Genomic DNA, 16285 nt, shown 5'->3' on the forward strand with positions numbered 1-16285 from the left:
TCAATTGTGGGCATGATGGTGTCCACCATGGTTGCCGTGGTTCCTGCATCACTTAACTATCGTCGCTTGCAGTGTTTGAAGACCACGTTCTCACGGCAGGGTCCCTTTTACACTTACCGGCTTACTCTCAGTCATGAGTGCCATGCCGAGATTCATTAGTGGATTCGGCATCTCCAGCTGTGGAGTGGGCGACCTGTACGCCTTTCCGCACCGGACCTCGCCATCCAGTCCGATGCACCCCGTGCAGGTCGTTCGGGGTGGGGCCCGGTGCATATTGTACCAATGTCACCACAGGCGGCTGATGGACATCTGCCAAGAAGCAGCTTCACATGAATGTCCCGGAACCGCTCACAGCCCAATATGCTGTCCAGTTGCTAGCGCCTTCTCTATACCAGGGCAGTATTCTCCTGCAGCTCGACTAACGTGTGGCTGTTCCCTGTTTGCCCCGCACTGGCAGCCGTTCATCACCGACATTAGACAGGATAGCTGCCACGCTGTGGGAGTGGTGTCAGTCTGCTCAGAGATATCACTTTGATTCCCAATATCTACCTGATGCAGTGAATACAGTTGCCGATTATCACTCTCGCCATCACACCGATACCGGCGCCTGGATGCTCGACCGGTCAGTTTTCCAGGATCACCAGATCATGTGACCGAGTACCTGCCACCTGTTTGCATCTCGCACTAAATTCCGACTGCACACGTACGTCAGTTGGCGCCCATATGCACACAGCCCGCATGCCTTCCGTCTCGACTGGTCCTGCCTGCAAGTCTATGCCTTCCCTCCAATCTATCTGATTGGCAAATGCCCGGCCAGGGTTGTTCCACAGGAAATCCCATCCATAGTCATGGTCACTCCGCTTTGGCCCGGCCAGGCTTGGTTTCCAGCTCTCTTGGCACTAGTGGTGGACATTCCGCGCGTGCTTTTCAGCCTCTCCGGTCTTGTTCACTGGTCCAGATCACAAAGTTCACCCGTCAGTACAGTCAGCTCACTTCACCCTGGTCGCATGGCAACTCTCCGGGCTAGCAACAGCCGCAGCGGAGTTTCGGGCGACACTGCCAACCTACTCTTGGCGTCATGGCGTTCATGGCAATGACGCTTCCTCCCATCGATGGCGTTGTGGTTGGCCCGCATCCTCTGGTGTCTCATATGCTCCCCGGTGCATACCAATCCCGTCCTTCTCAGCCGTGCTATGGCAGCATGTGGAATGTACAGGCAGTCCTGGATCGGTTCCGGAACATGTCCTTCACGCATGAGTCTCTCAAAGAACTGCCTCTCAGGTTGACTATGCTGCTGGCTCTAACGGGTGCCCGGCGTTGCTCTGAGCTGCAGAAGCTCGATGTTCGTTTTATGGACATTATTGTCAACGCTGCTTCATTTGGGATCCCCACTTTTACCCAGAATCAGCGCGTCGGTGATCCAGCCAAGCAGTTTGTCTTCCCTGCTTGCCCTCAGCACCCTCCGTTGTGTGTGGATGCTCTAAGGCAGTATTCTGCTCGCACAGAGAGAGAGAGAGAGAGAGAGTTTCCCGCCCGCTGCCGCCGCGTCTGCCAACCCTCTGCTGCTGTCGCTCCGACGTCCTCACAAGCCGGTCTCACTGAGCACCGTTGCCGCTGAGGTGGCTCCTCACTTCCATGTCGGATGCTGGTGTGGACACCATCGTTTTCACGGCGCATTCCACACGTAGTGCGGCCACCTCCACTGCCTTTCGGAAGGGAGCCTCTGTACCCGACATCCTCTGGGCCATCGCCTGGGCGCAATCCTCTATATTCCAGAGGTTTTATTCTCGTGATGTTTCACTCTCCTCCTTCTGATGGCACCACCTTCGGTGCGACTGTCCTTGGCTGACAGTCTGTTATTCCGCCGCTCATGATTGCGGCCGATAGGGTCCACGGCTTCAGTCCGCCGTGTTCTTTTCTCCTACACATTTGGGTTTTTCTCAGACCTTTTCCTTTCCAAAGGTCCTGTATATACCTGGTGCACCAGTTTTTTCCAGGTGTTCCCACTCTGGAGTTTGCATTGTCCGTTAATTCTGCATAGTTGACAATGCTAAGTTGTATTCCATTTTGGTATGATCTACTCCACTCGCCGTTCCGTGCGTAAGTTTTATGATAATTCCATCTGTACTCAGTGATGGTCATTCCGTGGTCTGTGCCTGGCATAGTGTGGGCTGATTATGCTTGTTTCTCATGCCACGCACCTTTTACTAGAACTTTCACTAAGTCCTTGTGTGGACAGTGTGATAGTTTCTTGTTTCCGCTCAGGGCGCGGACCCGACTTTAAACAAGATATAGTTATATCTCACCGGAAACTCCGACATGCAATTTCCCATTTCACAAGCAATGGAAAATTGTGTAGTGAAGTGAGAATTGTATAAGGAGTTGGAGGTGAGATATAACTATGTCCCACCCACCCACCCTGTTTGGGTTTGTTCTCCATGAAAATAGGCCTGAAGGGCCTTGGATGAGCTGCATCAAGTACAGCTTCATTAGAATATAGAACTTTAAAAAAATGCTGTGTTCGAGCATGAAATCGCGAGGGCTACAGTCCATTCATAAAAAGATGGGCTCTGGCTCTGGCGAGCTCCCGTATTTGGCGATTTTTCGTGATTTCATCGTACACAGTGCAGTGCTGCGAAATTTGAAATTTGAAAAAGGGTCCAAAAAGGGTACCTGAACTGGGGTTCGAACCGCACAATGCACTGTTGCAGACGGGGTCAAACGGCCTGGATTTTTATGGTTTTTCCCAATTCAATGTTGTTGTTGTTGTTTTGTTTATTTTAATTCGCAAACCAAACGGGCAGATCTGCCCAATGAAAAGGTGGCGAATGCAGATAGAAAGCAGTAATAAATGAAATTGGGGACTGATGTAATTAGGATAGAGGTGGAGAAAAACTAAGCCAGCTGATCATCAAACAGGACGTTTGGTACTCTAGGTACTAAGGCCAGTAAGTGTGTGCGGGATCATGCTGGCGCGGAACTGGCGGAGCGTGGAGATGGCACTATGCTTTGGGGGCAAAACCTGGCCGAAATCCTATTCTTGTTATGGCTTGCTTTTTGGAGAAAAAAACTTCAGAAACATAATTGGAAGAGGATTCCATACAGGATCGCAGAAAAAAATTCTAACTCAACGTTTGACCCATTTATGGCCAAAAGCTAGAAGTTCATTTTTTTCTGAATGGACTGTAGACATAGTTATTTATCTCACCTCCAACTCCTTATACAATTCCCACTTCACTACACAATTTTCCATTGCTTGTGAAATGGGAAATTTCTCCGCACACCTGAGCGATGAGGCTGCGTCTCTCTCCACTTCAACATCAGCAGCTCGAGCAGCGCCAGCAAGCAGTCGATCTTCCAATAGCGAAGACAGGGATGGGTCATGCCTTTTTCTCAAGCTCCAGAGTCTCTTGGCAGGGCGTTCCATATCTTCGCAAAAGCAGGGATGAAAGTCGTCATGGACAAAGTGTTCGAGTGCCAGCATCACCCAAAGCATGGAAAGACAAGTGGGTTCCTTAGACTAACGTTAGGGACGACGGTTGCTGCAAACAAGAACCCAACAGTGGTCCTTGGAAAGCATTTCGGATCTTCTTCCTTCACTGGCTTCAGAACTAAAGTAAAAAAACTTCAAATGAAAAAAGGCTGGGGAGTACATACATGAACATCGCGTCGGGACCGTGAAAACACAGCGTGTCACAGGAAAATTGATCACGTCCTGCAGCAAACCATGCATGCTGGTTGCATGCCAAATGGGCAGCGCGTGCACAGCATGCCCCGTCTCGACCCCTCTCGCGAAACTGAACGCCAAAAATAAGTATGGCTTATCCGAAGGGGAATTAATTAATTGGGCACTGATTCCGATGAGCTATGTCTCGAGCCAATCAGAGAAGAGGAACCGTGTCAAATTTCATAAATAACACCTTCCATATTTGGAAATTGGGCTTGATGACGTGCGTACTGCTTAGCTGTCACCATGCTGTGCATGCTCAGCAGTGTAATTCACTAATTGAATGGAAGAAAACAATTACTTTGGTGTTTTTGCAGCTCTATTTCGTTACCTGACGTTAACCAAATATCTAGATGTAGGAATCTGTTGAGCAGGAGAGTGACACATGTCTACCCGAAGGCTGTCCAGGCTGCAGTGGTGATGAAGAAGACACGATCATCACCCCGAGATCGATTGTAGCGAATTGGAAAACTCATGGTGAATTTGCTTCCACTCCAAGGCAATGTCGAGGTATGAAGGGTGCTTGTACTGCCTTCCAAAGTGAAGAGGAGATGAACATGGCTGTGCATAGCTGTTGTTCTACGCCAACTTACCTACTCTTGCTGATACCGTAGTGGCATATTGCAAATTTCGTGGACGAACAACTCTCTAGTCACTTTGCCCGTAAAAGAGGCCTTCCCAAGTCACTAGTGGCTAATGAGCAACACTAACAGGTGAGATTTTTCAATTTGACAAAAATTGTTTTTGTTTGAGAACTGACAGTGGCAGTCATTTGACTCAGTAGGTGTCTTTGCTGCTTCTTTCCCTTCATTCGTAGGGTTGTGCTTGAATAGTACAAGTGCTTGAAGTAAAATAAAATAAATAGAACATGTGGAACATAAATCTAATCAAGCATCAGTACATGTATTGCGAATTTCAACTTCAAAGCACATGAAATCACAGTGATCACAAAGTTTATGGAATCAGGAGGACACCATGTGTTCAACGAACACATACACACATGCTGTGATTGCGCACACACATGTACACATGTGCGTGCACCCCATCCCACAGACACGCGCGTGCAGCGTGCACATCCATACACATGTGCATGTACCCCCCCCCCCCCGACACACACACACTCCTACCCATACACGTGTGCATAGGACCCACACACACACACACACACACGTGTACACAGACGAATACACAAACACACACGCCCGAACACACACAAGATACATGTAAGTGTACATGGTCTTCCTGGTGCAGATGCTGAGCCAGCACAATGGAAAATACCTCCATCAAGATGCTTGATCAAGTGTTGTGATAATGGCACTGTTTGTTTGTTTTTACAAAGAAGTGTGGGAAGGATTACAATGCGTTATAATTCATAATTGTTCTTTGCCTTGCACTGTGCAGACCAGAATGCTTCGCTATCAACTCCTGGCTTTCCATCGGCATGGTGTTCAGCTGCAGCGGCATCTGGTCCGGGGAGTTGAAGTTGCTGGATGGCTGCACTGACACAGGATGGGTTTGCGTTGGCAATGCGATACGGCAGTCATTCCACATCATGAGCTACATCGTAATTTATATTGTCGCTCGTCCTGCAACGTCAAGGCTCTGCATGTAAACACAGGAGAACACCATAATAAAAAACACTACTCAGGGGATAATATTATAATTTTGGATTAGCAATTTCGTGACATTTATGGGTTCCTGTCTAAACCATGCCGTGATATTGATTTCTATCTGTTCACAAAGGACCTTGTATTGTAACAATGCTCTGCCTAATCACTACCCTCCGCCAATTATTAGATTCACACAATATTCACAACGTATGCAACACAATTCTGTCTATTGACACTACTTCGAACTGAAATGCTCACTACTCTTCTCCCGTTTTCAGCTCCCTCTACCTTATGAATACTCTACATTACTGGTTTCGTTTCTACCCTTTCCATTGCTGCCAGCTCGCAGTCTTTTTCAATGCACAGCACCACCTTGAAATTTTTGTGATTTGATGTACACATACTTTGAAGTTGAAATTCTAACTTCATGATCAGATTTTTGTTCCACATTTTCTATTTATTTTTACTTCAAGCACAACCCTACCGATGAAGGGAAAGAAGCAGCAGAGAGACACCTACTGAGTCTAATGACTACCATTGTCAGTTCTCAAACAAAAACAAATTTTTGTCAAATTGAAAAATCTCACCTGTTAGTGTTGCTCACTAGCCACTAGTGACTAGAGTTGTTCGTCCACGAAATTCGCAATATAGCACTACGGTACCAGCAAGAGCAGGTAAGTTGGCATAGAACAACAGCTATGCACAGCCATGTTCATCTCCTCTTCACTTCGGAAGGCAGTACAAGCACCCTTCATACCTCGACATTGCCTTGGAGTGGAAGCAAATTCACCATGGAGTTGGTGGACAAGCCGTTGATTATTCACTCACATTGTAATATCGAAAAGTATTCTTTCTAGACCAAAGAGTGGTATATTTGATAACATTTAATAACATAGCAATGAAAAATATCAATTGTGCACTCATAACCAAGTATAAACAATTAAAATGAAACAATTCCAGAACGTTTTCGTGTGACCATCATCAGTGGAACATCGTCACATAGTAAGAATCACTAAAACAACCAGTTATATAGCTAGAATAATATGAAAAGAAGCGTGAGAATGCAGCACAGCTAGCGGTTATGCATAACGCGTGTAGTGTGAACCTTTGCAGTGTATCTGAGAATGGTAGCAGTAGATGAATGTGGCAGCTGTGAGTGCGTGTGAACAAAAACTGGTGAGTGCGTATTATTTAAAAAGTGTGAGTGCTACAACATTTTCTGTTTGCTTGCATAGAACAGGGTCACGTGTGCGAATATATACAGCTTCCAACACCTGCAACTGCTTAAAGAAACGCGCGCGACAAACAACACTAAACCAGGAATCGTCAAACAACTTACGACAATCCGGACTGGACACCAAATACTTGTAGATGGCAGACTTGCTCTTGTCGATGTCGAACTCCTCCTCGTCCGTATCACTCTCATCCTCCACTTCCTGTTCCTGCTCACCCTTGCTTTCCCCCTGACCATCCTGTTCATGAGAAAAATGAGAAATGGAGAAGGCGGAACCAGTAGTGGCAGGTGAAAGTACGGGCGCAGCAGTGAACACGTCAAGGAGAAAGAAGCGATGGCATGAGGAGATGGAGATGGAGGATGATGATGGGGATGAACAGGATGGTCAGGGGGAAAGCAAGGGTGAGCAGGAACAGGAAGTGGAGGATGAGAGTGATACGGACGAGGAGGAGTTCGGCATCGACAAGAGCAAGTCTGCCATCTACAAGCATTTGGTGTCCAGTCCGGATTGTCGTAAGTTGTTTGACGATTCCTGGTTTAGTGTTATTTGTCGCGCGCGTTTCTTTAAGCAGTTGCAGGTGTTGGAAGCTGTATATATTCGCACACGTGACCCTGTTCTATGCAAGCAAAAAGAAAATGTTGTAGCACTCACACTTTTTAAATAATACGCACTCACCAGTTTTTGTTCACACGCACTCACAGTTGCCACATTCATCTACTGCTACCATTCTCAGATACACTGCAAAGGTTCACACTACACGCGTTATGCATAACCGCTAGCTGTGCTGCATTCTCACGCTTCTTTTCATATTACTCTAGCTATATAACTGGTTGTTTTAGTGATTCTTACTATGTGACGATGTTCCACTGATGATGGTCACACGAAAACGTTCTGGAATTGTTTCATTTTAATTGTTTATACATGGTTATGAGTGCACAATTGATATTTTCCATTGCTATTTTACGACTGTTGTCTCCTCGTCGGTTATTTAAATACATTTAATAACGATAGAAATATTTACGATACTTCTCCAGACGTTCCGTTGTTCTGAACAACATCGTCAGTGGAGTGTTCCACTGACGATGTTGGAGAAGTATCGTAAAAATTTCTATCGTTACTAAATGTTATCAAATATACCACTCTTTGGTCTAGAAAGAATACTTTTCGAAATTCACCATGAGTTTTCCAATTCGATCGATCTCGGGGTGATGATCGTGTCTTCTTCATCACCACTGCAGCCTGGACAGCCTTCGGGAAGACATGTGTCACTCTCCTGCTCAACAGATTCCTACATCTAGATTTGGTTACCGTCAGGAAACGAAATAGAGCTGCAAAAACACCAAAGTAATTGTTTTCTTCCATTCAATTAGTGAATTACACTGCTGAGCATGCACAGCATGGTGACAGCTAAGCAGTACGCACGTCATCAAGCCCAATTTCCAAATATGGAAGGTGTTATTTATGAAATTTGACACGGTTCCTCTTCTCTGATTGGCTCGAGACATAGCTCATCGGAATCAGTGCCCAATTCCCCTTCGGATAAGCCATACTTATTTTTGGCGTTCAGTTTCCCTTTATTGTAGCGCTAGTCCTGGTGCCATAGGCCCATACTGGGCCGATAAGACGATGGTCGGATGGATGTGAAAATGATGAGATCAGAGAGCGAACGGCCTCCAGCGGACATGTGCCACATGTCCGCTGGAGGCCGTTCGCTCTCTGATCTCATGTGGGAACATTGATCCTGAGTTGAATGATGATAGAGTCTACATTGTCAGCTGGTGGTGTGGAGCAGTGCCAGTGGCACCTTCTCCTCTCACGTCCGCTGCAGCATTTCACCTTGTCAGCCAACACCTTCACTGCTTCAGCGAGAATGGTACCGTAGGAGTACAGTTCTGGTCGAATGGCGCGCATCGAGTCAGAATAAAGTTCAGAATACCGGCACTTCAGCTCATCATTCCAGTTTCGACACGTCCATGTTTGCCGTCGTTCGTTTCGGATGTCCTGTCGTCAACGTTCTCGTTAGTCCGTAACGCGTTACCGTTCTGTTATCGCCGTCGTGTATCCTGTGCTGCCCAAGACAACGTCTCGTTCCAGTGCCCGCAGGAATAAGCATCGTTTGCACCGTTGGAGCAAGGTTGCCGACTGGTCTTCGCCGACTCTTCGCCATCGAGTCATTCACGTTCACGATTGTACTGAAGGAATCGGGAAAAAATGAAGTCGCGAACAGTCACTACTATGATCATGATGATGGTCGTCCTACTCGTCGTGCCACTTCTAAACGGTAAGCTTGGACCAAAAATATAAAATGTTACAGCAAGTAACCGACTCGAACATTTGTATTGTGTTCTCTTTGCAATCATGTAGACCAAAGGCGGACAATGTCATGTACACGTAAACCTGTACTAGTTTTTGTAGTTCTCCTCTCGCCCTGCGTCTGACACAGCCAGGATTAGGAGTCACTCACTCACCACAAAGACATATTCAGTCTGACCCCTGCCCCGCACGCCTTGCCTTTCTACCGTCCTTCCCGCAAGCATCCTGTACATACTGTACTGTGGTAACCTGAATATCAGCTATGCGTGTCTACAGTGTGTATATCAGAAAGTCTTAGTTTTATTATGAGTCAGGGATACCGAATACTAGGGACAACATTGTTTGGCAAACCAATTTTCAACTTTGATTGGAATGGCAATGAAGTTTGTGTACACTACACAAGCGAATTATCTCTTATCCGGATTTGATTTACGGATATTTACATGTTCAATCAGGGGGGGGGGGGGGGGATTTTGTATCGTTGCCAATGAGGTTTGTCTGGTAACTGCACACTAGCAAGGGTAGACCTGTATTTTCAATCTAGTACATGAACTTCAATTTTACACCATAGCATTACCGTAACTTCAAACAACAGTGATAAACATGTTTCCCTAAGGGCGTGCATTTTGTCTATGCTGTGCATCATCTGCCTGTTATCCAAACGCTTTACTGATCTACAACACCATTACGGATTGCGTACAGTTGAAGGGCATGACTCTATTACAGCTTGTAAGTAATTTTATTTTGCAGTATCTCTACTGCAACCATGTTTGAAGTGGACAGTGCAGCCTTGGCTACAGCTTCATGCAGAACAGGAATCAGATAATTTTGCCCCTGGGATTGTTTGTGAATGGCTTGTGGAGACTGTGGGTGCTTGCACGACCTATGAAAAGAACAAATTACCTGTGATTTACTTCTTCTGTGTTGATCAGTGCATTCTAAATAATGTGCTTTTTTTAGAAGCTTGGTGGACAAAATTTTAGGAGAGTTGAAAATCTGAATGTTGAATGTTTGAAGATTCCCTGAGCAATTTAACTACAGACACCAATTCTGAACCCATACTCGGTGAACGCATACATGTATGTCTGAAATCGATGTTGAATATCCACTTCTGTCACCCAACATTTCCCTAATCACTGCCTGGTGTTTCTGTATATTTTCTGTATAGATACCCCTAAGGCCATTAACGCTACATCCGTTTCACCCACTAACGTTACATCCGTTTCACCCACAACGCAGTCCCAGCTACCAACAACGCCAGCCACAATGAATGCAACAGCAACTAGAGCATCAACACAGGCCACAGGACCAGCGGAGGTGGTGTCGACTTCAGGCACAACCAGCACGAGTGAGTTTGTTCAGTGAAACAAAGTATTTGGATTTAGGGATCTGGTACATGTCACACTTACTGTGATGTTTACAGACCCGCTCACAAGTGTATACCCGCCATATGACTCTCCTTGCACCGATCTGTGAAGTGCGGATTCTGTTAGCCTGGAGTAGTTTAGAGAGCGCGAGTGAGAGAGAGAGCGCGCGAGTGAGAGAGAGAGCGCGCGAGTGAGAGAGAGAGAGCGCGCGAGTGAGAGAGAGAGCGCGCGAGTGAGAGAGAGAGCGCGCGAGTGAGAGAGAGAGCGCGCGAGTGAGAGAGAGAGCGCGCGAGTGAGAGAGAGAGCGCGCGCGAGTGAGAGAGAGAGCGCGCGCGAGTAAGAGAGAGCGCGCGCGAGTAAGAGAGAGCGCGCGCGAGTAAGAGAGAGAGCGCGCGAGTAAGAGAGAGAGCGTGCGAGTAAGAAAGAGAGCGCGCGAGTAAGCGCGAGTAAGAGAGAGAGCGTGCGAGTAAGAGAGAGAGCGTGTGCGAGTAAGCGCGAGTAAGAGAGAGAGCGTGTGCGAGTAAGCGCGAGTAAGAGAGAGAGCGTGTGCGAGTAAGCGCGAGTAAGAGAGAGAGCGTGTGCGAGTAAGCGCGAGTAAGAGAGAGAGCGTGTGCGAGTAAGCGCGAGTAAGAGAGAGAGCGTGCGCGAGTAAGCGCAAGTAAGAGAGAGAGAAAGCGTGCGCGAGTAAGCGTGAGTAAGAGAGAGAGAGAGCGTGCGCGAGTAAGCGTGAGTAAGAGAGAGAGAGCGTGCGCGAGTAAGCGTGAGTAAGAGAGAGAGAGCGTGCGCGAGTAAGCGTGAGTAAGAGAGAGAGAGCGTGCGCGAGTAAGCGTGAGTAAGAGAGAGAGAGAGAGCGTGTGCGAGTAAGCGTGAGTAAGAGAGAGAGAGAGAGCGTGTGCGAGTAAGCGTGAGTAAGAGAGAGAGAGCGTGTGCGAGTAAGCGTGAGTAAGAGAGAAAGCGCCAGTAAGAGAGAGAGCGCGCGAGTAAGCGCCAGTAAGAGAGAGAGCGTGCGCGAGTAAGCGCGCGAGTAAGAGAGAGAGCGCGCGAGTAAGAGAGAGAGCGAGTAAGAGAGAGAGAGCGTGCGCGAGTAAGAGAGAGAGCATGCGCGAGTAAGCGCGAGTAAGAGAGAGAGAGCGTGCGCGAGTAAGCGCGAGTAAGAGAGAGAGAGCGTGCGCGAGTAAGCGCGAGTAAGAGAGAGAGAGCGTGCGCGAGTAAGCGTGAGTAAGAGAGAGAGCGTGCGCGAGTAAGAGAGAGCGTGCGCGAGTAAGCGTAATAAGCGCGAGAGAGAGCACGAGTAAGAGAGAGCGCCAGAGAGAGAGCGCGAGTAAGCGCGAGAGCGCCAGAGAGCGAGAGCGCCTGAGAGCAAGAGAAAGCGAAATTCCATTTATTTGAGAGCGTGCGCGAGTAAGGGCGAGTAAGAGAGAGAGAGAGCGTGCGCGAGTAAGCGCGAGTAAGAGAGAGAGAGCGAGTAAGAGAGAGAGAGCGCGAGTAACAGAGAGCGCCGGAGAGCGAGAGAGCGAGAGAAAGCGAAATTCCATTTATTTGAGAGCGTGCGCGAGTAAGCGCGAGTAAGAGAGAGAGAGTGTGCGCGAGTAAGCGAGAGTAAGAGAGAGAGAGAGAGAGAGCGTGAGTAAGCGCGAGTAAGAGAGAGAGAGCGCGAATAAGAGAGCGCCAGAGAGAGAGAGCGCGAGTACGCGCGAGTAAGAGAGAGAGCGCGAGTAAGCGCGAGTAAGAGAGAGAGAGAGCGCGAGTAAGAGAGAGAGAGCGCGAGTAAGCGCGAGTAAGAGAGAGAGAGAGCGCGAGAGAGAGAGAGCGCCCGAGAGCGCCTGAGAGCGAGAGAAAGCGAAATTCCATTTATTTTTTAACTAATTTCAGGTATTTTCTACTGATCTCGCACTGTACAGAAGAGGATGCAACGGCTCTATCCATAGATGGTCATCATTACGGGATAAGTGTTGCGGCACTAGTAATCTCTGTTGGTGATCTTGCTGTCCACCTCGTCCAAGCAATCATGTATTTTTGTCCATGGATACGAAATAAGTTTTCGAGGTATGAGGACATGAACCTTGCAGTGACAGACTTGGTGGGAGCGATCTTGTTGGTTAAAGGGGAAGTTAAGGCTAAAATCAGAATTTCACCAGTTGTGGTCTTCGGGGTGCTGAGTCGAATGGTCTTGGTCCGAGGAAGCTGAGGCGCTCCCTTCCTAGTTCCCAATGGAACTCGCGCACTTCCACCGAAACCGGGTGACTGCGCCCTACTAGATGGGGATTTGTATGCAAAATGTCACTAAAAGCGCCATTTCGTTCTTATAAAAGCACGGATGACCGCGATTGGCCCATATGTTGTAGTCTTTTGGACGCTGAGTCGACTGGTTTTGGTCCGAGAAAGCTGCGATGCAGTGTTCTTCCTTTATTCCCAATCGAACATGGCTGAACAAGCGGTCATGTGCCCCTGCGTGCCCAAGTCACCTGGTCCCAGCGCCAGCAGGCGACAACTTTCACGCCAAGGTTCAACTCCAGTGACAGGACTGCACCCAAAAAAGGTCACAACAGGCTGTAAGTTGTACCCTGCAGGCACGGTGACCAAGTGTCTGGTGTACGCAGGAGCACGTGACCGCTTGTTCAAGCATGTTCGATTGGGAATAAGGGCCGAACGCGGCATCGCAGCCTTTCCGGACCAAAACCAGTCGACCCAGCGTCCAAAAGACTACAACATATGGGCCAATCGCGGTCATCCGTGCTCTAATAAGAACGAAATGGCGCTTTTAGTGACCTTTTGCATACAAATCCCCATCCAGTAGGGTGCAGTCACCCAGTTTCGGTGGAAGTGCGCGAGTTCCATTGGGATTAAAGTAGGAAGGGAGCGTCTCAGCAACCTCGGACCAAGACCATTCGACTCGGCACCCCGAGGACTACAACTGGTGAAATATTTAAGCCATATCCGAACCAACCTCCATCCGTTTAGCATTTCAGTGCAAAGTGGGGTTGATCCTCGTTTTGTACACACACCACACACCATACAACACGCACACGCGCACACACACACACACACAAACTGTTCCATGTGCATTGTGAGTATATAGTCCCGGTGTTAATGGTATGACCTGTGCTCAGTATTTTCGGAGTACATATACTTTGTCATGCAATTACGGTTTACGGCAGGTAGTAACTGGACATTTTCTTATTTTGTGCAGGGCTCTTCAGTGCACCATATTGTACTAGAACCAGAAATTCTCGAGCTGCTGAAACTCATTTTTGCCAACTCTGTGCTTCTTTGATTTTGCTCTCAATTGTCTTCCCAAGGGATGACGGATTGAATGCCGCCAGTATGGAGATGAGTTAAGTGAGCATGCAAGCCACGCAAGCACTTCCTCTTTGGATATCACATTCTTCATCTTGCTCAGCTGGTGAGTGCAAACAATTTGGCACCGAACACAAGCACATCATGATTGTTCTGCTGCGCAGCGGCCTGCCGGGTTATTTTATTTATTATAATTTTATTTCACCGTCCAGTGGCAAAAGCCAATACAAAGTGGAGGGCGTCAGCCAACCATGGCAAAAGAAGGTCAGAAGTTTGGGGTTGGAGCAGAACCCTCCCACCGACCCGCATGCGATACACCCACATTCGATGGAGAGTTCAGTTGTTCTGATTCTCACTTTTGTGTGTGTTTGTATTTTGATTTCGTTCATTTCATTCGGCTATGCTACGCTGTCTTGAATTGGCTCTCAGCGGCAGCGAGTGGTAGGGAAATGTTAGGGTTATCAGTAGGTGACATGTTTGGAGATGTCGTCGCTGTTGCTGATGTTTGTATGCTTGTGGTTCTCTTATGGGAAATCTGGTGCGCCTGTTTACCGTAAGGGTTTTCTGTGCACTTTTGGCTCTTTGTGCCACTTATTTATAGGCCATATGGTGAATTATACTTGGTCCGCCAAGTTAAAATTGGTGCTTATCTTTGCACTTGATTTTTCGGTGTTCTACCTGTGTCATACGGCATGAAACCACCGATTCACCCTCCGACCATAACCATTGACCATTGTATCCGACGACATGGGAGCACAAACCATCACAAAAGTTGCATCGGTTCGTTTGAGTCTTTTTGACTGGAGCTGCCACCAGCGAACACTTCCGTCAGCGCAAGAAAACGCTGCAACCTCCACTCCAGTCCGTAAAATAGGTCGGGATGTTCGCATTTCAGAGCGATGGATAACACAGTTTCTGCCTACTTCCAGCTGTCTGGTGGCAAGGATGGTTTACAGCGCGGGGAGGTATAGAAAAGCTGGAAAAAGCACCTCGCGCGCTTGAATTTCAGTGTTCGCACAGTACGGCGCCTAGTGTCAGTAGTGAAGAGTTATCACCAGCAAATCTCTGACGAAGAAACTGCAGCTCATGTCGACATCTCCAGAAAGTGAGACCACTCCAGCATACACAGAGGACCGGGCAAAGGAGCTTATCAAAATAACAAGTCCTGAGAGAAACTCTCATGCAAAGGACTTTCAAGTTTCAGGAAAATAGCCGAAAAGACTGGTGCAAGGCGTTAGGACTAGTGCAGTACACACAGCCACAGGTCACTGAGGTGCTACATCAAGCGGAAGCTATCACTGCGCTGCATGCACAAGCACCAGCGGCTCGCGTGGGTGCAGATCAGCAAATACGACAAGCGCAAGAGCCGAGGCAATTTGAAAAAAGTACAGTGCTGATGTTGCGTTGCCTTTTTCTCTAAAACAAAGGCAGTATTGTGACAACGGTGTAACACTTACAGCCAACATGCGGGCAGTCTCACTCAGCTTGTGATCGTGGCATGCTCTAATTTGTATTTTCTTCCTGAGACAAGTGTGAAGATAAGCGCCAATTGTAACTGGGCGGACCAAGTAGGAATTAAGGATTCGAGTTCAGTGCAAAAAGAGGTAAAGATAGCTGTGTATATGCTGATAAATGATAAAAGCCATTACCAGTCACTAGCTGTGCTACTCTATTAGTCCCATGATGTGCTAAACGGCTTGAATACAAAGGCAAGTATTTCTCTTCAGGCTTTTCCCGTTGCAGCTCCCTTAAACTATCTTTTTTCTTTCCCATTGGGCACAATAATGCTGTGTGTTTGAATCTACTGTGTATTATACTGTTGATCTACAGGTTGCCATGCCAATGCCCTGTAAGGTTGTGTTTCAAGTCGGAGACTATTGAACACTCACCATCATAACTACAGCTACTAGCTGCCCTGCATACAGTGAAGCTACTTGGATGACCACATCTTCATGCAATGCTGCTGCTGCTGGGAAAGTAACAGCGGGTAGATTCCGACATATTGTTCATTTAACCTATCTAGTACATGACAAACTCACTCCAATTGCACATACTCTTTTTGAACAGTACATGTACTCTGTAGCAATTCTGTCACTACCTCACATCTTTGTTTCATGCAATCAGTTTATGTACTTATTGTAGTCAATGTACGGTAACTTGGTGAACTGCCTGATTTCGAAGCATTGTGCTTTGATTGTCGTTTTTGTTTGTTTTGTCCTGGTTATCTAGTCAGCTCAGCTACTGTTTCTATACAGTCATCCTGTACTGTGATATTTATTATCATAGTTGTACATGGAGCCGCCAGCTAGCACCCATCATTGTGCTGGTGTACTCCACTGGCTCATTTTTCTTTGTGACTTGCATTGAAGACCAGTGCATGCATTAACGCACTATGCATGCAGGCATAATTATTAATACTATTGTCGCAAGTGAATCCTACTGAAACTGCGGCCATGAATAGCAGTTCAGGTGTACTCTAGCGATCACAAACAACTTCACAAGTAGTACATTGCTTTGTATATTATTATGTTCAGTATGTCTGATAGCACTTGCTCAAGCAAATGATACCATAGTGACATTAGTCAATTCATCCAAAAAAGTTCTGCTGGTTTTTGAAGGCCCCATTTTGTCGGACTAATGAGGCGCGAAAAGACTTCATATTTCCGCTTTCATATATGATGGACGATGCGAGCGCCAATGCAGATCCTAATGGGCATACATGAAGAGAAATATATT

General features: G+C 47.3%; 1 protein-coding gene across 2 annotated transcripts; it reads left to right on the forward strand.

Moving 5' to 3' along the window:
• The first annotated feature begins 8434 nt into the window (after window positions 1-8434).
• LOC135805948 (uncharacterized) lies at window positions 8435-16114 on the forward strand. Of its 2 annotated transcripts, none has more exons than XM_065320072.1 (6): window positions 8435-8853; window positions 9588-9614; window positions 10054-10233; window positions 12157-12298; window positions 13552-13655; window positions 15380-16114. In XM_065320072.1, the coding sequence occupies exons 1-5, from the start codon at window positions 8784-8786 to the stop codon at window positions 13589-13591; spliced, it is 459 nt and encodes a 152-aa protein (XP_065176144.1). In that variant the 5' UTR covers window positions 8435-8783; the 3' UTR covers window positions 13592-13655; window positions 15380-16114. The 2 variants fall into 2 exon arrangements, with proteins under 2 accessions (XP_065176144.1, XP_065176143.1); XM_065320071.1 differs by having other exon boundaries at window positions 8444-8853; window positions 12154-12298.
• The last annotated feature ends 171 nt before the right edge of the window (window positions 16115-16285 follow it).

This window comes from Sycon ciliatum, chromosome 1, assembly GCF_964019385.1.
Source record: "Sycon ciliatum chromosome 1, ocSycCili1.1, whole genome shotgun sequence".
Classification (NCBI taxonomy): domain Eukaryota; kingdom Metazoa; phylum Porifera; class Calcarea; order Leucosolenida; family Sycettidae; genus Sycon; species Sycon ciliatum.